Below are 21608 nucleotides of genomic sequence, written 5' to 3'. Positions count from 1 at the left end.
AGCTGTTTTGAAGAAGCATTGTATCATTGATTATTGGTTTGGTTTTATCTTCTGTTCCTCCCCCCCTCAGATTTCTGTACAAACACAGATTATAATAAAAATAAATGGCTTCTCAAGTTAGTAGATAAGAGGCCGCTGTAGTAGTTTGTTCTGAACTGAAAACAAAAGCATCCCATCCTTCTCCCTTGTAGGAGAGGCAAGGCCAAAGCTTGTGTAGGTTCGCTTGTGATTATCTAAACCATGATTTAGATTTTAAATTATTATCCGAATCGGGCCCCAAACTGCCAATTGTCTGTGTTTGTTTCTGTTTGAAAGAGATTATTATGTGTTATTATTTTTTGTGTTAGGAACAAGCCACAGAGAGTCTTGGGCTTGCAGACTTCCCCTTCTCCCTCTCCACATCCACCATAGCTGCAAAAAGATGACTGGAAACTCTTGCTTCCATTTTTAATTAACTATTAATTAGTATTACCCCTGTCCCTAAAAATCTGCTCGGGAGGGTTAGGGGACTCTCAAACAGAATAGGGAGGGGTGGAAGAGAGGAAGGGGAAGTCTGCCATGTCTGCTGGTGCAACACTGGAAATTGCTCAGAGTTGTTCCTCTCTTTTGGAATTACGTCTTGTTAATGGGCTTTTCCAAGTGGTACGCAGGGGTCGGTCTTGTCTCCAATGCTTTTCAACATCTACATGAAGCCGTTGGGTGCGGTCATCAGGAGTTTTGGAGTGCGCTGCCATCAGTATGCTGATGACACGCAACTCTATTTCTCCTTTTCATCTTCTTCAGGTGAGGCTGTCAATGTGCTGAACCGTTGCCTGGCCTTGATAATGGACTGGATGAGAGCTAACAAACTCAGACTCAATCCTGACAAGACTGAGATGCTGTTGGTGAGGGGTTTCTCTGATCAGATGGTGGATATATACCCTGTCCTGGATGGGGTTACACTCCCCCTAAAGGAGCGGGTTCGTAGTTTGGGAGTCCTTTTAGATCCTTCCTTGTCACTAGAGGATCAAGTAGCCTCGGTGGCACGGAATGCGTTCTACCATCTTCGGTTGGTAGCCCAGCTACGTCCCTATCTGAGCAGGGAGGACCTTACATCAGTGGTACATGCTCTGGTAACCTCGCGACTGGACTACTGCAATGCGCTCTACGTAGGGCTGCCTTTGAAAACAGTTCGGAAGCTACAGCTAGTGCAAAATGCGGCTGCCAGACTGATAACAAGAACTAAGTGGTCCGAACATATAACACCTGTTCTGGCCCGCTTGCACTGGCTTCCAATTTGCTTCCGGGCTAAATTCAAAGTGCTGGTTTTGACCTATAAAGCCTTATACGGCGCAGGACCACAATACCTGTTGGAACGCCTCTCCCAATACGAACCTGCCCGTACACTGCGCTCTTCATCGAAGGCCCTCCTCCGAGCTCCGACCCACAGGGAGGCTCGGAGGGTGGTTACAAGAACTAGGGCCTTCTCGGTGGTGGCCCCCAAACTGTGGAACAGTCTCCCCGATGAGGTACGCCTGGCGCTGATGCTGTTGTCTTTTCGGCGCCAGGTTAAAACCTTCCTCTTTTCCAGGGCTTTTAATCTAACTTAATTCTGTTTTAAACTGTATTGTAATTGTTTTTAGATCTCCCATTCTCTATATTTTGTGGTTCGTTTTTATTGGATCTTATTGTATTTTGTATTGATTTGTTGTTCACCGCCCAGAGAGCTATGCTAGTCGGGCGGTATATAAATTTAATAAATAATAATAATAATAATAATAATAATAATAATAATAATAATAATAATAATAATAATAATAATAATAATAATAATAATAATAATACACATATCTGTTTTTGTTATAATCCTTCCGTATCAATCTATGGCATGGTTGTTATACCCCAGCACAAGATTCAGCCGTGTCATTTTGAAAGATCTCTGATTCCTTGTGGTGCCTTGCCAGCTGCTTTTAACTCCTTTTGCAGAGGTATCCTGAAGGCTTTTACTATTGGCTTCTAGGGCTATATTTTTGTTACCCTTGGAAGCCATGTTTGTGACCTCTGATTGTCCACCATTTTCTCTTTAAGGGACCTAATAGATTTTCACAGAACTCCAGAATTCATTGGACTCATTTTGAAAATCACTAATCTACTAATAAGAAAAAATGCATTTCAGAAGAACAATATTCCTAATTTCTGTGTTTGTCTCTTTGATACAAATTCAAGCAGGAGGCATGTACGCTTGCTTCATTCTTATTTATGGTCCACCCTTCCTGTGGTTCTTAAAGGATGCTTGTCTTCAGGACCACCATCTAGGCAAGTGAAGAAAAGTCAGTCACAGGGAAAGTGACATGGGCATCATGAGTCAGTAAATATGTGAGAAGGCAGAGGGTGTGGACTTAATAGCCCTATGCCAAGGGGGAGGAGCAAACGTCCCCTTTCATAGAACCACTGCAGGGTACCTAATGAGGGGACAAACTGTAATTGGCCTTGTTACTTATTAAAGCAAAAGGTGTCAAGTGTAGGCAACCTTTGGCTCTCTAGATGTTGCTGAACTACATTATTCTTAGCTTGCTAGGGCTGATGGAAGCTGTAGTTCAAAAACATCTGGAAGGCCAAAGGTTACACACACCAGATCTGTGTCCCATTGCTCTTTTTCTGAAATGTGCTTGTGAGGGTTTCCTGTAGATGGGTGGGTAGAGGAGGAGATTACATGGCACCATCTCTCCCCCCATGTTAATTATTGTAGACTCCCAAATATTAGGTTTTCTAAAAAAAGACTCTCATTTTTAATAGACATGCGAGGATGAAGGGGTTTTTGCGTTGTACAAAGGATTCTGGCCAAACTGGTTGAGGCTTAGTATCCTTATTGTATCCTTTTGCAAAAGTGTTGGCGTGCTGCGTACAACTTGAAAGAACTATCACTGAGTCAAAGATAATCCTGTAAATCCAGTGGCAATATTTAGCTCACAAACGCCCTCCACATCTTCATTCACTCTGTAAGGACATGTTCATTTTGATAATGATGGTGAGACGTTGAAAGTGTATGCATACACATACACTTATTTTGTCTCCTGTTAACTTGTAATAGCAACTGGTTCACTGCTTTCCATTACAGCAATTAAGAATACTGTGCTTCTCCTGTTTTTATCTACACTAGAATGATGGACACTAGAATATTAAAACAAAGATTCTTGTGGCAGCTCAAAGACTAACACATTTATTATGGCAGAGGCTTTCACGAACTATGGCCCACTTCATCAGATGCATGGAATGTTGTTCTGAGTAGGTACATATATATGTTAAGAAGAATAGAAAATGAGCAGTTAATGTGCATTATAACCGGCCATGTGCACATTCAACAACCCTCATGGAGAATGTGCACGTTAACCTTCCATGAAGAGAGAATTGCACACATTTCCCAATCAATATACATAATGTTCAACAGGCCTTGGGGAGTGTGCATATATTGACTGCATTTTGTTCATTCTCTGGCCAATATTTTTTATTTTTATTTATTTATTCGATTTCTTAGTCGCTCATCTGGCTGGCTACCCAGCCACTCTGAGCGACGTACAAAGCAAGAAACAGATAAAACATCAAAAACATCAAACACTAAGCAAGAAAGCTAAACAATAACATAGAGATTAACTCAGTTACAATAAGGCTTCTCATCTGTATAGTCCAAAAAGTGCGCCTTCAGATGGAAACTCGTGATATGAGTCTTCCCACCCTTGCACAAAGACCGGTGTGAGTGAGAGTCCATATGCAAGACCGAAAAACAACACCCCATGTGCACATTCTCCAGTCAGTATGCATAATGTCTAAGAAGCATGTCTTTTTTCTTATTTCTTTTTAGTATGCAATCTATGCCCGCACCCACTGCTTCTGGCCCACTGCCTAATTGTACATGTCCCACAACATACGCTCTCACTGATCAGGAGAACAGCTGGGGGGGGGGGGGGCTCCCGATAAAGATTAACAATTCCTGGAGTCCAGCTCCCTTTTCACCATTCTGGCCTATTCTCCAGTCAGCTGAGCAGCACAAGGGGCATTGTAGAGAGAGGAAAGTTTTAAACCTTCCCTCCCACAATTCTGATACAAATGGCTTTCCTGAAAGAATGGAGGTAGGGAGAGGAGGTAGTGATCCTGCAGGGTGTGGGTACTCCCCTGCAGGTAAACTGCTTGTGAAACAGCTCTCTGCAGAATTGGCCCTCACTCTCAATCAGTCACTCTCAGTCTCCTTCTCCTGTTCCCCTCCCAGCTGTATGTTTAATTAGGGATCTTAGCCCTAATTAAACATTAGCCCTGCCCCCAAACATATTTGGGACTGGTTCTGAGGCAGGACAGGTGACCCAGGGTTGATACTTCCCTGTATAGGAGCCATGGGGTGGATCGGCGGCGGCGGAGGAGGAGGAGGGGGGCATGGAAAGTCTTACCATGATGTTTTCCAGTCAGAGCGTGGACCATGTGCATATGCTGTAAAGACTACAGCAATGAGTGGGCAACCTTTTTTCCATCAAGAGCTGGATTCTCTTGGCGTAATCTCTCAGCAGTCTGTGCAGTGGGCAGAAACAGAGGCACTTCACACTCTCCCAACCCTCTTTTCCCTGCAAGGCAACCCTTTCTCAAGCTGGTTAAAATTTTCCTCCCTTGTGATTCTCATGATGACTGACCCCATGCTGCTAATAAGCTTTGTCCTTAGCCTAGTATATGTATTTTTGTCCACATTACTTGTCTGGAGAACTGCCGTGCAAAATTCAGAAAAATGTGAATTTCGAAGGATAACTGTTTCAGTAGCATATTGTTTTAGCAAGTCTGACTTAGGCCCCACCTGCTCTATATATTTAAAGCAGTATCATACCAGTTTAAATAGTTGTGGCTTCCTCCAAAGAATCCTGGAATTATAGTTTGTTAACAGTACTGAGAATTGTTAGGAGACCCCTATCCTTTCACAGAGCTACAATTCTCAAAGTAGTTTAACAATCACTCCCTCTTCCTCTGGGACATGTAAGATAGGCAGTGGGCCAGAAGCAGCCCAGGGTGGAAGTGGTGGCACATATTGCACACTTATTGGAGATTAAGCATATTAATTGAAGAATGTGCATATTGCCCAAAGAATGTACAAAATGCAGTTGAGATATGTACATTCCCCGAGGCCTGTTGTAGATCATGCATAATGGCCAGAGAATGTACAAAATTAGGCAATATGTGTAATTTCCCACAATCTATTGGAGATTATGTATATTGACTGGAAAATGTGCACAATTCCCTCTTCATAGAAGGCACATCATCCATGAGACCTGGTGAATATGTACAATGGCCAGTTATTCATATTAACTGCTAAACTTACATTCCCCTCAACATATACATTTGCGGGGGGGAGGTAATTTTCATAGTCTAAACTAGTTTCTGCATTTCCTTTCCTTCTGGCTTTACTGTTAAGAATTTCGTGAACACACACATGTCATAATATATGTACCTGCAATTTGGAATGACACTTCATGCATCAAATGAAGTGGACTGTAGTCTATGAAAGGTTATTTTATTTATGTAACCAAAATTCAATGCCACTTGATTGTAAGGTGCTTACAAGAAATATTAAAATTATCACTTAAAACAAGCCATTAAAACATTTAAAGCATAATTAAAAGTAACTGTCAACAAAAAGTATGGTTTCTAAATTGCATTTTTCCTTAATGACAAATACTAGTTCTTTGTGACATATGAACAGCTGAAGAACCTGGAGTTTTGATGTTTTGAATACTGGAAAACTTCATTTCTTCTCTCACTGAATTGCCCTTTGGTGTATTATTCCACTGTAGAGCATACTACTAACTAAAAGCAAGTATCAGCACTTGTGTTAGTTAAAACGTCACATTCTCAGGTGTTTTGGGACTCATTACTTGAGACTGAAACAAAGTTCAGCAGACATCAGAATAATTGTAAATGCTTTTGAATGAATTACTGACATTAACCCTGACACTGTGAGGAGGGGACATGTCTGACTGGAAACAAACTGTGATAATACTTGGTGTAAGACATAAGGAAAGCCTGCTGGGTCAGGCCAGCAACCCATCTAGTCCAGCATCCTGTTCTCACGGTGGCCAACGAGATGCCTATGGGAAGTTTGCAAGCAGGACCTGAGTTTAGAACTTCTCTCAGTCTCTGCTCCTTGAAATGGGTTAATTGTGTAGATGTCAATAGCTAATACAGCCAAAGTTGAGCATTTTTGCTTAATACCAGAATATACAGTGGTCTAAAACACACTCCACAAAGCATCCTTCTGTTTAGTATAGTATTACCCAGGTAATGCTCACAAAATCTAGCATCCTAATGTGCACTACATGTATGGTAATTTTGGTTTGAAAACCCCATTTAAAAATATGTGGGAATATGCCTTTAATTCAGAATTTCAGTCTTCTCTGAGCCCTGTATTTTTCAACAGGTGCCCTAAAACAATATCCACAGAGCACAACTGAATTAACAACTGAAATCCTAGTGACTTCAATGGGACTAGCAGCATAGGATTTCATTTTTATTTGGAAACAAGTCCCACTATGTGCATCTGGTTCATACATTCACATACATCAGTTTATTACACTTGTTGGGAACATCTGAATCCAACTACATTAAAAAGCATTGGATTTTATCTGTGATGTTTAAACTCAGATGACCCATTTCTGTATACAAGTCATCATATCATGTTGCATTAAAATGATGAGAATGCCTGAGTTTGTTTCAGTTTCTCTGGAATTTGTTCAGAGGCTCCAGGAACATCTTAAGTACACACTATGTTTAGGAACCCCAAGGAGAAGTATGTAATAATGTTGTTTCTTCCTAAAGAGTAAGGGCTGGCTCGTGTGTGTTTTTATTAATTTTCTTACATAAAGGCAACATACATATGGTTCCCAGGCACACACTATCCAGGCACTGACCAGATTCAAAGCTGCTTAGCTTCAGGAAGGTGGTAGCCTCATGTACCTTCAGATCATACCCTGGAACATGAGGAAATTCCTATCTGCAAGCATGTTACGGAGTAATTGATTAGTCATAAATATCTCATGACCCACACTGGTCCTACATTGGTTCACAGGCATAGGGAATCTGTAGCCAACTGTAGTTTTTCAGCAGATGTGCATGCGGCATGTACAAGTAGGATTGTGATACACTCAGATATGCAATGTAATAATGTGTGAGGTGACCCTGAGGTCTTAGGGTTGTACTAGATAAAAATACATGAGGACAAGAAAAATGGGTCTTTGATATAGAGGAGACTTCTCACACTGTTCCGGATTAAGAACATCTTGAAGCTCTTCCTAAACTGAACAGGCTGATAATAGCAAATATGGGATTTGCAATCTTGAGCATATTAACAATGCTTTTTATACTGTTCTATTAAAGAATCACAAAAGTTGTCCCTTCTTGGAGAAAGAATTTTACGTACGTGGACCTCAGTCTCCATACTAGGTCAAATCTGCCAAACCTAAACACTGATTGCTTTGATCGTAACGCTGCCATTTTCAGTTTAGTCTGCAGAGAGTTGCTTTGGAGTGGGCATATGTAAATATGGGAAGAATATTTGTGCCTAGAAAGTGAAGGTTTATGTATCTGTGTGTATGCTGAAATAATCATTTATATTGATTAATTAATTATACATTTCACTTAAAGCAACTAACAATTTGTTACAAATGTCATGGTTTTGTTCAGTGTTAAGGATGCACAAGCCGCTTTCTGCATTGATATTGAAAAGTTATTTCTGTGTGTATGTTTAATGGTTTAGAAGTGATGGGGTTTTGCTTATGGGACACCTTGTTTATTGCATATATGTATAATATTTGGTAAAATATTTTTGTACATATTATGAAATATCAGTACTTATTCTCTGAAATCCTGAGAACTCTTGGAAACTTGAAAATGTTCAGTTTGGTTTCTGCCAATTCAAAAAGAACAGTGGTTAGTGAACTCTAATCTCCAAATCAGCTACATTTTTAAACACTAGTTTGGCATACTTTGACTAAACTTAAAAAGGAAAAAAGATATTTGTTCAAACTTAGGTGATAAGGGCTAGTAGTTCATTATTAATCATCGCCAAAAACCACTGGAGGAACTCTATTAATTCATGTTCTGCTTTCAAGAAGAATGGCATAATACTTGTCTGCTCTTCCTCTTTGTCTAATAGAAAAGGTTTAATATTTATGTGACAGTCAGGTTGAGCACTTGCTATATAATCTGTTATTTTCACAAGTGATAACCAGTATGAGCAAGTTGCTCAATTTTTTTTTTACAAAGAATTAGATTTGAGAGAGATATATACATAGGCATTTATGTATTGCATTGAAGCAATTCTTTACTAAATAAATGGCAATTCCTGTTATGCTGCAGCTAATCCAGTTACTAACAGCTATAAAAAAGCAATCATGTTTTGCAACAATTCATGAAAATTTTGTTAATAATATACAGGACCATATCCATGTAACATTTCTCTTTGAATGTACATTGCTTGGGTTGTCAGGTTGTTAATAGTTATTTTAGTAATATTATTTATTCATGGAACTTATGTACCATTCAAAATATATAGGTCTTTGTTGATTGTGTTACGTACATGCTTTATTTCAATAAGCAAAATGTCTCTTAGATCACATTCACACCAGACATTTGTTCCACTATTATTCCACTTTCAACAGTCATGGCTTCCCCCAAAGAATCCTGGAAAGTGTAGTTTGTGAAGGGTGCTGAGAGTTGTTGGGAGACCCCATTCCCCCACCAGAGCTACAATTGTCAGAGTGATTTAACTCTTATTTCCTCTTCCCAGATTCAGTAATTGACCAGCAAAATAAGAGCACACCCATCTGGATCAACTACTGTTTCTAACACTGAAAGGGGAGCATTTGTATGTATAAGTATAGCCATACCCTTAGAATTCTTAGAATGAGCACTAGCAAATACTTCTGCTACCCAATCTTTAAGTCTCTCTTCATCTTCCATCAAAAGATGTGTCTGTTGCAGTAGTACCCCATCAGCTTTGTATTTTTTAAGTTTTGAAAGCACCTGTTTTCTTTTGTTAGGAGGGCTTAAGCCCTTTATATTCTACGTAACACAATTTAAAGCCATAATAAATCCATTGATATACCCAGGATATTATTGTCACACACACACACACACACACACATATATAGGCCAATTATTACTATTCCCTACAGCAATGTTCATAAAATCTCCTGAAGCCCAAGCATCTACCACAACTAATAAAAATCTATATAAAATAAAAAAGACAATATATTGGTGGGTACATAATGAGGACACTTCCCAGGCATCTATATTGAAATGCTAAGAACCACAACATCTTTCTAATGTAAACATCTGTGACAAACATCTCTGCTGAGGAAACAGATAAAGCAAATAAGTTGTTTAAACTGACAAAGCAAAACTGTGAAAATTGAAGGCCCAAACAAAAACAATAGGAAGTGAAAAGAAAAAAACTCAGAAAAAAAGTTTGTATCCAAAGGAAGAAAGAAAAAACAAAGGGAAATGGCTAAAACTTCCATGTTTGATGGTAGCACAACTTATCCGCTAGCAATGTGCATTGGGGCCAATTTGCTCTGTATCCCCCATCTGTGGGGGCCTGATTGGGCTGATCCACCCAGCCCCAACTTTGGGACCACCTACTCTGCCGGAAGCAATTTGGGGGCAATGCTCGGGGTTTTTAAACCCTATTTTAACTATATGGGCAGCAGAGGTGTGTAGTGGGAGGAGACGCTATGTCTCCTCCCCCCTCTCATGACTGAGAACAGATGGGTTTGATCTTGTGGGCTGCTGTTTGTGGGTGAATGAGGAGCACCCCTCAGGACAGAATCTTCCGCCTTACCAGCTGGTAAATGGGAGGATTCCACCCTGCACGATGGCGGTTAGTGCTTCTTTGTGAGCGATTTCCCTGCTTGCTGGTAAGAGGGAGGATTCCATCCTGCATGGTGCTCCTTGTTCCTTGCATGCAGGGAAGCCACTTGTGAAGAAGCAGCAACCAGCACCATGCAGGATCTAATCAACTACCAGAGGGAGGATTCCATCCAGTGTGGTGCTGCTTCAGAGGGCAGGAAGGGATGGCCTGGTGGAAAAGGCATCCACCCACCCCTACCTTCTCCTGCAAAGACATGGCCGCCTGGTAGGTCCCTCCTTTTCATGGTTTCTCTTCCCATCCATACCTGCCTCTCCTTTCAAGGGCTGTCCTGCACCTTTCTGCGTTCAAATGGGAGCTTTCATGATCCAGGAAAAATCTGATAAGACAAAGAAATGCTGCTCCATACAAAGGGATGGTGGACATGTTGCCACTGTTTTGCCCTAGTGGGTAGACAGGTTGGCTCCCCCGACCCCAGCAACTCCTAATTCCTTGCTTTCTCTTTCCATTTTGCTGTTCATGCCATTTTTGGCAGTGATCCTGTCTACTTTGGGCATCAGGCTGCTGACGGGTTGTTTTGTTTTAATGTTTTAATAAATGTCTAATTTACTTTGGAGTAAACACAGCTTGGCTGTAAGAATGGGAAAACCTTGAGGAAGAGGAGGGAACATCATAAAACAGAGACCCTGCCTCCACCCAATCAGCGCTCTGACTTCTCCCTTGTGAGCGAATCAGTGCCCACACACCTTTTGCTCCCCCCCCCAATCACTCCTTCTCCATGCCTGACTGTTCTTTATCCTGATTGGGGCGTAACACACACACACTTTATTTTTTAACCTGCTCTTTTATGCAATTATGAGAGATCAAATATTCTACAGTTTATTTTTGAAACTGCTTTGTATGAAGTTTGCTGGTTTCCAGAACTCATGGAGGGTGGTGAAGTACTAATTGAGGGGAGGGAAAACAACACATAGCATGAATGCATCCCATCAAGCATTGTCTATTAGTGTGGACTGGAAGCATTTATATAGATTTCAAAGGCATAAAATGTAAAATACTTGGGCATGGAGAAGTAAATACTGTTGCGCGCCTCCCCCAATCTCCGAGCGGTGAGATTTCAGGGGGTCCCTGCGCCCATCCAGGGTTTGGTTTCCTTTGGGAAGAAGGTCAGCGGAGACTGCGGGGTCTTTATGAAATATGGTTTATTTATGTACACACATTCCAACCTGAGTTTAGGATGGAGGGGTTCAAGGCATCAGCAGTCTAATATCCAGCTTTTCCATCTAGGTGCAGGGGCATCCTATCGCCACGATGCAGGGAGCCAGCCTCTCCGCATGCCTGAAGCCCTAGTTCTGTCCCGAACACACACCACCAACTACAAACACACTTCTGCCCGCCCAGGAGTGGGGGGAGAGACTCTCCTCCAGTAGAGTTTAAAATGACAAAAGGATCTTCCTAGCCCTTTCACCAGTTGCCGGGGCAATTAAACAGGCCCATTAACTACCTGGCCACTCTATTTGATTAACAAAGGAGATTCATCTGGCTAGCAGAGCCAGCCTCCCAGGCATAGGATTCCAAATCAGAGGCTGGAAAGGTGACCCACAGAAATCATCCATTCCAGCCCCCCCCATGCTCATAACACTACACCCTTCTCTGAAAGAGGTCTGTCCCAGACCTGCAAACAAACAACAGAATAACAACTTTTCCTACAAAGAAATAACAGATACAGGTTAGGAAGACATTGCAATATACATCATTACAACATAGTCATTCTACAGTCTCATTTCCGTACAAGTACAAAAACAGTCCATTCCCTTACAGCACCTTTTCCCATTAATTACTCTCTCTTTGGGCTTCCTCTTCTTACTTGGAGCTCCCAGTCACAGTTCTGCATCCAACAGCTTACCCAGTCCTCATAACTTGGCAGTTGCCTGAGTTCCTGACATGTTTAAGCATGCCCTCAACCACATGTACATTTACTCCTTGCTCCCCCAAACAGTTGTACATGCACCCACAATCCAAGTCACAGAATAACAAATCCTAAACATTAAAATCTTATTACAAAAAAAACCCTATCAGCATGATTCCTAAAAAAACCATTAAACAGCTCATATCCCCACCAGCATGCAGAAAGGCACAAATCAACAGCATTACACAGTCCCATAAGCACAACCCCCACCCCGAAGCCATGCGGTTGCCAACATGACCCTTTGTCTTGGGGCTTCATGGCGTTCCCAGTCCAAGCTGATCCCTGCTGCTGCCTGCAGGGGGTTGGGACTCCTTTCCAGGAACAGATTTGTTTCCTCCCCAGCACATGGCAGGCTGTAGCCATGTTCTTGCCACTCTCTGCTCTGGGAAAAGTCTTCAAGCCAGTCCACTTGGTCTCCTGCCCCAGACGCCAAATCAAAGTTCTGCCACAAGTCTTTATCCGGGGGGATCTTCTTAAAGATTAGCTGGCCTAGTCCACCCAGGCTGGCAGAAAGAAATCTTCTCTGTCCTCCCTCACAATCTCCAGTATGAAACATGGGCCCAAACAGAGGCAGGAAACCCTCCCAGTGTCTCTTACCCTCCAAACTCACTGGGTACTGGGTGCCTCTCACTGCTGGAATTCGCCCAAGGACTGCACCCATCATAGGAGCTGCATCCCACCCCACAAGATCATTATGGGACACCCATTATGGGACACCATGCTTCCCATGGTATTCATAAATTCTTTTGACCCACTGGTATCTTCAAACAGGTTGCATAGGTTTTTCAAACAATACAAAACCCTACAAAACCTGTTTGCCAGAGGTGAAAATGGGATACGTACACACCGTGATCAATTATCCTTCTTTCAAATGGAATCCAGGAGTACTCCAGGACTACAGACTTATTCCTTCAAGAGCAGTACAGCCCCTCCAAGAAGAGGTTGTACACTTAATCCCAGTCTCAGGAAACACCCACCCAAGCATCTCCGTCTTTCCAGGATTCCACCTCAGTTTGTTGGCCCCCACCACTGCTTCTAGACACGGATGACCATTGCCTATTTCCCCTGCATTGAAATGTAGTACTGGGAAATTTCCGTGTATGCCAAGAGTAGTGTGAAGTAGTCGTAGGATGACTCTAAGATTGCATACAAGTCCCTTGGGGTCTCATATTGTCCATCCATGCATTAACGATGATTCCGGGTTTTCCTTTCAAACTCGGGTGAAGATTCCATCTTGGAGGAGTGCTTGTATATTTAACAAATGCCACCAGGTGGCACTGTAATACATCATCTAAGCAAACAGACTTAAAAACTACCGCAAACTTAAATGCTACAACTGTAAAAACTACAGAATTGTTAATTTTATTTTTGTGTTTCATACGGTGTTGGACTACGACCTGGGAAACCAGGGTTCGAATCCCCACATAGCCATGAAGCTCACTGGGTGACCTTGGGCCAGTCACTGCCTCTCAGCCTCATGAAAACCCTATTCATAGGGTCACCATAAGTCAGAATCGACCTGAAGGCAGCACACACACACACAATGTTAGAGTATTTTGCTAAATTACCATCTCCCCCCCCCTCTTTGTGAGAATTCATAACCAAAAATGAAATAACAAAACAAGTTCTGTGGTATTCAAGACTGTTGGGGACAATAGGTCACTTTGTCAGATGCATGAAGTTTTATACTCTGCTGGCAAAGCATATTCATGGGTACAGAGAACAAAATGGCAATAAAAGACAAGGGATAACAGTAGTCCACAACATTTCTATGTGTAGCCCAAATTATTTGATGAAGGAAAGTCTTGGATCAAACAAGCCTCTTGCATGGTGTTTAACAAGATAAACCTTCACCTGGTGTCCCAAAAACCAGGGACCAAACTGCTCATTACAGAGATGTCCATGTAATTTCTCCCCATTGTTTTTTTCAATGAAAAGCAGATTGTAAAAAGGTGTGGAGAAATGAAGGGAGACTGGGAAAGGAACATTTAATCATTTTTCTCCTAACTCAAATTCACCTCCTTCCTTCAAGCTACTTGCTGCCCTCTAAGGGCAGATATGGAGACCTTCAAGAAGAAATTTAAAGGGCTGTGCTTTTGAGAAGAAAAACAGTGAACAGGGAAACAGTTACAGTCCTTGGGCAGCATGCATGGGGGGAGTTCAATATAAAAAAAAAAATTTCGAAGAAAGAGACAGACTTGCCAATTCTGTTTTCTGACTGAAATTATTCCAAGTCATTTTTGCAATAACCGGAATTGCCATCAGATTATTATTTCTGATATTCTCTATCTTTGTGGAAAGAATTTTGAAGTAACAACTCTCCATTCCTGGTTTCCGATTCATTTTTCTTTTTTCCCAATTCATTTTTGTTTTTTTTAAATTCGCTTTGAAATTATTGATAGTGTGATACTTTTATCGATCTACTTTCTATGTGAGCTCTTCAAATGTGTATTCCATTTCACTGGAGTTGAAGTGTTTCACTTTCAGTGAAGTGTTGATTGTAACTGACAGACAGAAAGCAGCAGGTGGGAATGAGGTACTGATTGTAAGCAGCAGGAGGGAAGACACTGACTTGATTATCTGCCTTAATCTGCTCTGCAATGCACTTGAAAATTCTTTTGCTAGATTAAACTGTCAGTTTCTGAAATTGACGATATTGATATTTCTGTTTTACATAATGCCATGGTTGGAGTGCTTGATTGTACTAAAAAGGGATGTTATACAGCTGCCAATTACCACCAGCATTCCTTTTTACAGACACAACAGAAGACAGACACAGAATGTCCTTTCTGTGCTTTATTCACTCCTAGGAAAATGATTATTAAAAAAAAGAAAGGAAATAGTATATAATAATAAGATATCCCCAGCAGGGAGAGGTCTTACATAAACTTCCCTCATGCCCCCCCCCCACGGTAAAGCTTCATGAGACTTTGGGCACCTTCTCTCTGACACTATAGTGTGTGCAATAAGTGCTGACTGCTGGCATTCCGTGGGGTTCTCATTCAGGTGGAAAAATGGCTTGGGCCACCCCTGGCACTTTTCTGCATTGATTGGAGAGACTTTTAGATATGAGCTGGTGCTAGCAGCTGGATTATACATGTGTGTGTGTTTTAAAAGAGCAAGGTAATAGACTCAGCTTGTTCATTTCAGAATTTTAACAATGTGTATAGGATGTGTCATTTAAAATTAAGTATTAAGTGGGTTTAATCCCTGTAAGCAAAACCTTATTTGAATGCAATGAGTTATGTGGTAATTAAACACCTGACCCTGTAACTGATGCTCAGGTTTCAGTATTATTGAAAGGATCTATATTTTCTTGTATAGGAGTTCCAGAAAGAAAGAAACCATCTTTTTAAATAGGATATAACTTTATTCATCACTGAGTTCTTAATTTTCATGGAATTGCTGTCACACACAGAGACAGAAGTTGTATATACAGGATTTTAGTATTTCCTCTCTGGCTCCAACTTCAATTTGAAAGGCTGTAAAAGTGTGACTGGATTCCAGTTGTCCGCGGTTTGCTGGCCTCTGCTATGCAGCAGAAGCAAAACAGGCCACATATAACAGGCATGCAGTAAATCTTCAAGAGAAGTGTTTCCTTTCTTTCCACACTCACAAACCTGAATTGTAGTTTCAAAATCTGGAGGTCTCCAGGAAAGAGAACCACTTAATGTTGTGCAGAAACCAGTGGTCCTTGCATGTGAACTGTGTATAGTTTGTTCATCCTCCTAGATAATGAACAATAGGCCTGAGACCTGGTCCCTGAGGGGCTGCTTACTAGGCACAGAAGGAATGGTTCTAGGCTAGTACAGAACTAGATTGGGACTTAAAGTTGAAAGTTGTGCTTCATTTTGTGATGAACTGGATTCACAACCCTCTCTGTAGTCTTTCCCATTAGGCTCTAAAATATGCATTATGTTTTGGAAGGCCCTTTGAAAACACCTGGCACTTGCCTTTATGAAAACAAATAAACAGCTCTTCTGAGAACCAGCCATATTCAACTTAAACCATTAGATTTTTTTTAAGTGCAGTAATGAAAAACAAAGGAACAATCCAAACAAACCTAAGTATGCTCCTCTTGTAAAGCATGTAAAGTGCTTATCTTTGGCTGATTGTGGCCTTAGTTATCACAGAGAATGCGAGGATTAAGTCTGAAATATGTGCCACTAATTGCCCATCAGTGGTAAGTAGTGGTAGTGGGTGGGGAGAGGTAGCTCTTGATGTTGACAGGAGGGAAAGGGCCTTGCCTGATCCTTGAAAGAACCAGGCCTGTTCAGTTCTCTCTTGGACTGGGCAGTGGTAGCCGATGGTCCCATGGAGCAGAAGAAATAACAGTGCCTGTTTGTTGCCACTTTCCTGTCCATGAGCCTCTGTTAGAAAAGGCTGGTCTGTTTCAGTGGCAGCTAGCTGAAACCACTCTGGCCTGGCCAGTTTTGATGCATCTGCTCCTTCCCATCCCCATCCCTGGAAAAGGGAGGAAAGCCAGTTTCTTTCCCCCATTTTTAGTGATTTAAAACACTTTAAATTGTATTGGCTTTGCACATGTATCCATCAAATACTGTGCTTGGCACTGCAGGCAGACAGGAAACTAAACTTCTGGTAGGTATCCTGAACACTTTCATCCCCACATACTTGAAGGGGTGTTTAGCAGTGACCATCAGAAGCCATCTCTACGTTCCCCAAATGCATGCTCGGTGCTACTGTTACCCTTTTCACAAAGAGAGAGGTGTTCAAGATGACCATTTTGTAATGCTCATTGGCATCACCATGATTGAGCAGGCAGAACACGACTTTGTTGCAGATGAGTTTAATTTTCACAACTGCTCCATTCAGCAGCATTTAAAATGTCAGTGCAATTATATGATTCCTATTGCACAAGTTGGTGTTCATCCAGTTGAATGACCAATTGTGTTTATTCAGTTGAATGATCAATTCCAATGTCCGCAGGAATAATGCCCAAATCAGAAAATGTAACATTGAAAAAGGCCCCTGCCAGCAGAGCTGCCTTTAGGTGAGCATGCTTGTAGTATGATGAGTGCTGCTGGGATCTTTGCAACAGGACGGTTGGTTGGAAGAAGGTGAAGACTTGTTACCATTGCTGTTTGTAACAAGCCACATCTTACATAAGTAGAAGCATACAATCTGCCCCCTCTGAATCCCTGTCAGCAGAGGATTTACTTTGGTCCTATTAATCTACTATGTCTATGCATGCCTTTTCATCACCGAGACATAATAATAATTATTTCTCCTTTCGGATGTCTTTTGAAAGCTGTATTGTTTAGGCAAACCTTTGCAATTTGAATGTTCTCTTTTTAACCAATCTGTATTTATTGATTCTGATTGCTTTTTTAATGATGTTTTTAAGGTTGTTTTTACTGATTTTATTTTTATATGTTGTATCCCACCTTGATATATTCTGATGAAAGTGTGGATTATAAATACTTAAGTAAGTAAATAAAAAAATAAAAAAGAATGTGCAATTTGTGAGAAGGGATGAATGTGCCCAGCTTTATAAAGTAGAAGGTTAAATAGCGAGAGAGATGGAACCTGAGAACACACTGGCCAAGTAGAGCTGAGACAAATCAGTACTCAAGTGTATACTGTACTGACATGAAGAAGGAAGTGAACATATCCAATATCACAATAATCAGTGCAGTCTCATGGAGAATTGGCTATTTAATTACAGTGAGATAGTCTTTGCCCCATCATGGCTAGCTTCTCAAAGATCAATCCAACATACATGTTGGCACATAAAAAGGGTAGCATGAACTGATCATCCTGCAGTAGCAATCTCATGAGTCGAGTTGGAATAAGGACATTAGCGGAATGTTACCTTCGTTCAGCTAAGTTGGACACATCTGTCCCCCTATTCAGGTGTTCTGCTCTTGTGTAACCCTAAACACCAGCAGGGTAAATAAAAATAAGCATATTAAGGTCTCCCACACCCCACCTTAGGGATGGGAGAGAGATTTGATTCAGTTCACATTTAAAGCTGAATCTATCAGATTTGCAGTTCTTGAAACAATATGCGAATGGAAACACAACCATCCTTCGTAATTTGCACGTATCCAAATTTTTCCATGCAGTTATCCAACCAAAGAATATTTACACAATTGCATACATTAGGGGACATTTTGCATACAAACCAGCCTATTAGTGAAAACAGCATACAGAAATGCATTATATTAGCAGAAATATGTATGTTAGTCAAAACTATATACAAAACTAGCAGAAATTTTAAATTGCAAATTTCAGATTGAAAAAAAGGAGAAACTGAGTAAACCAAAACTGACAGATTTTTCCATCCCTACCCCAGTTATCCCCATTGTCCTCTCCCTTGTGGAGATTGAGCTCTGAAGCAAGGAGCCTTCTTGCATGGAGCCTTCCTGTGCAATTTAGAATCCCCCAAAATTGGGGTTCTCTGTCATGCAGGGAGCTTTGACAAGTAGAGGAAGCTTCTTGCTTCAGGCTTCACCTGCCACAACTTGGAGGGTAATAGGACAACAATGCTGGGGGTGGGGTGAGGGTAGAGCTTAGTGCACTCATCTTCAATGTAGGATTTATATGTGGATAGAATACCCACGTAGGGCTTATATCTCACCTTGTTTGTGTGGATGTGTTTATGAGAAAGCTTTTACCCTTTTAAAACTCTGGTTTCCTTTTACTTTCTATTATTGTAAACCTATCCTGTGGTTCATTTTCACATGCCCTTCCATACCACTGCTTGGTTGATGCTACTCTGAGATTAGAATTATCCCAAAATAGGGAGGTTCATTTATAAGAGGTTTGGATTTCCCATCATTTATAGGTTTGCAATGAGATTTTCATCTGAGACTAAAGTCCCGTTTAGGAGTGTGCATGAAAGCCCTGCACCCACCATTCCTGGATACAGGGGCTGCTCCCATTTAGCACAAAGGTCTGAAGAGGGTTTCTAAATCCATTGTGTTGAACATGTTTAGCAACCTCCTATGATCTGGAACCCTAATAAGATAGGGTTTCAGATCATGGGTAAGTTTCAAAACACTTCAGAGAGGAGCCCACATGCCTAGGGTATTGGGCCAGGACTCACAGGTATGCCCCTATCCCATATCAAGCCCTCATGTGTTCAGGTCAATGCCTGAACAGGGCTTGAGTTAATGTTGGATATGGTGGCAAATCTTTCCTAGGACCATCCTGTACTTGTCTACTCAGAAGTCTCATTAAGTTTGATAGAACTTATTTACAAGTTAGCCCAAGTTTGTTTTATAAAGTTTAGGGTCCTTGAATCCACTTTTTGATCTAGATCTTCCACAGGTTGAGCATTTATCAGCTAGTTAGGATAGGTGTGAGATTGTGAGCCAAGATAAATGTCCTGTGGATATGTAATCTCATCATTTCTAAAAGGTTATCTGTGTATAAACTACTTGGACAGTTTTGTTACCAGTGAGTAAATGTTTTAGATCCTCCAGGAAAACAGGAGAGGAATGAGTTAACGGGAAGGCTGAGTGATTAACCTTGGCAAACGTTATGGACACAGCTGCGGGAGATTAGCTCTTCACACTTTAGCCCATAAAGCCGAGAGCTAGAGAGCAGCCTGTGTGGGGGTGTAAAAGGAGACAAAGGTGTTGATGCGGAGCGGTATGCTGGTAACTTTGTTGGTGACTTGTGCTAGTGAGTGTTTGAACTCTATTAATAGGACCTGTTGGTGCTACTTGCCAATAAAAGTCCTTCTTACTTGAAGTGCTTCTGTGTGTGACTGGCATTTACTCCACATTACTGGTACTTGGCTATAGACCTCATAAATACACGCTAACATTTAGGGTTGTGGGCCCAGAATTTGAGGGCTAACCCACAGTACCAGTAAGCCAGAACATGCTGGAAGAAAGGAAAAACCAGCAGGACGACCGTGGTCAAGCTAAACACCTGGAGAAACCAATATGGCAATGTCCTACACCTCAGGTATGCCATTGGAGCGTCTAAATGACACGAATTACACAAGCTGGCGGATAAAGATGCAGATGCTGCTAATCCGAGAGGACCTGTGGAACGTCATTGAGGCAGACGCACCTTCTAACCCCACGGAGGAATGGCTACACCAAGACCAGAAGGCAAGAGCTACTATTATACTTGGTGTACAAGACTCTCAGCTACTGTACGTAAGAGAAACAGAAACTGCAAGAGAGGTCTGGGAGGAGCTGCGGAGTGTTCATATTAAAACCACAGCTGGAAGTAAAGTTCTGCTCGCGAGAAAGCTATTCCAAACGCGCTTAACAGAGGGAATAAGCATGCGTGAACACATACAAACTATTCGAGGCTTGTTTGTACAGTTACAAGAAAGAAATGTGGAATACTCGGACTTACAGCAAGTTTTTGTGTTACTTTCCTCATTGGATAAATCCTACGATGCTCTCATTTGCACGTTGGAAGCTATGCCCGAATGCGAGCTCACAATGAGTTATGTCTCTGATAAACTTTTGTGTGAGGCGGAACGTTGCACAGAAAGTCTGCAACATTCCACAAAAGGCACAGCACAGAGGAGAGAAGACACCAGAGAAACATCGGTAAAGAAATGTTTCAGATGTGGTTCTGAGAAACATTTACGCAAAGACTGCAAGTCACAAAGAAAAGCCGAGCGAGGTAAAGAGACTATGTTTGTAACAGCAAAAGACAAAGAAGAAGGAGAGAACGAAAATGCGGAATGGACTATCGATTCTGGATCATCTCATTCTTTATGCAACAACAAAGCTATGTTTAGAGAGCTTAATGCCACTTCTGAACAAGTTTACTTAGCGGATGGAAAAACGCGTGAGGTACTTGGGAGGGGTGTTATATATATATACACTGTCTTAAAACATTAGTCACAAACGTATTATATGCTCCTACTATTTCATCAAATTTAATGTCAGTTTCTAAACTGAATGCAATGCAGTATGATGTATTATTTTCTAATGGAGTGTGTGAAATAAGGAAACAAGGGAAAGTATTGGTAAAGGGATATCTAAAGAACTCACTTTACGTAATAGAGCAAATCCCTAAGGTGTCTGTTAATGTAACAAGAAACAAACCTAAACATGAAGGATGCATTCATGATTTTCATAAAAAACTGGGGCATACAAGTTACTCTACGCTGGAACTAATGCCTAAGCACAGCGCAGACATAAAGTTTAAACCCTGTAATACCTTTGTTGAGTGCACTGTATGTAAAGAAACCAAAGCAATAGCAACACCTATTAGCACTAAATGTGATTGGAAATCCAAAAGAGCATTCGAGTTACTCAGCATGGATTTAGCTGGTCCATTTAATAAATCTAAGGGAGGTGCAAAATATTATTTGGTGATTATAGATCATTTCACAAAGTTTAGTTTTGTGTACCTATTAAAATCGAAAAATGAAGCGGAAAGACACATAAAGCAATTTGTAAAATGGGTAGAAGCTAAGCACAATGTTAAGGTAGCGCAGCTTCATTCTGATATAGGAGGTGAATTCCTTTCAGGATCATTTCAGAGATACCTTAAAGAACGGGGCGTTAAGCATTCCTTAACGGCTCCAGGATCTCCACACCAGAACGGATCGGCGGAACGCCGTAACCGGAGCCTTCAGGATATGATGCGTGCTATGATGCATGGCTGTAATCTATCATCCGGGTTTTGGGGTGAAGCAATTATGTATGCGAATTATGTTTTAAATCGACTGTATTCAAGCCCCATATTGAAAACACCCTACGAAATGCTGTATGGTAAAAAGCCGAAACATGCACACATAAAAGAATTCGGCGCAACATGCTG

General features: G+C 41.3%; 1 protein-coding gene across 1 annotated transcript in view; it reads left to right on the top strand.

Annotated features, from left to right (window-relative positions):
* The window catches only part of SLC25A30 (solute carrier family 25 member 30), a 69008-nt gene extending 66116 nt beyond the window's left edge, over positions 1–2892 (top strand). Inside the window, 1 exon segment of the mRNA XM_061629333.1 lies at positions 2776–2892. Coding sequence (XP_061485317.1) covers positions 2776–2892 — 117 coding nt within the window.
* Positions 2893–21608: the final 18716 nt, after the last annotated feature.

This window comes from Rhineura floridana, chromosome 5 (genome assembly GCF_030035675.1).
Source record: "Rhineura floridana isolate rRhiFlo1 chromosome 5, rRhiFlo1.hap2, whole genome shotgun sequence".
NCBI classification, from domain to species: domain Eukaryota; kingdom Metazoa; phylum Chordata; class Lepidosauria; order Squamata; family Rhineuridae; genus Rhineura; species Rhineura floridana.
This window is presented reverse-complemented; position numbering and strand designations above follow the sequence as displayed.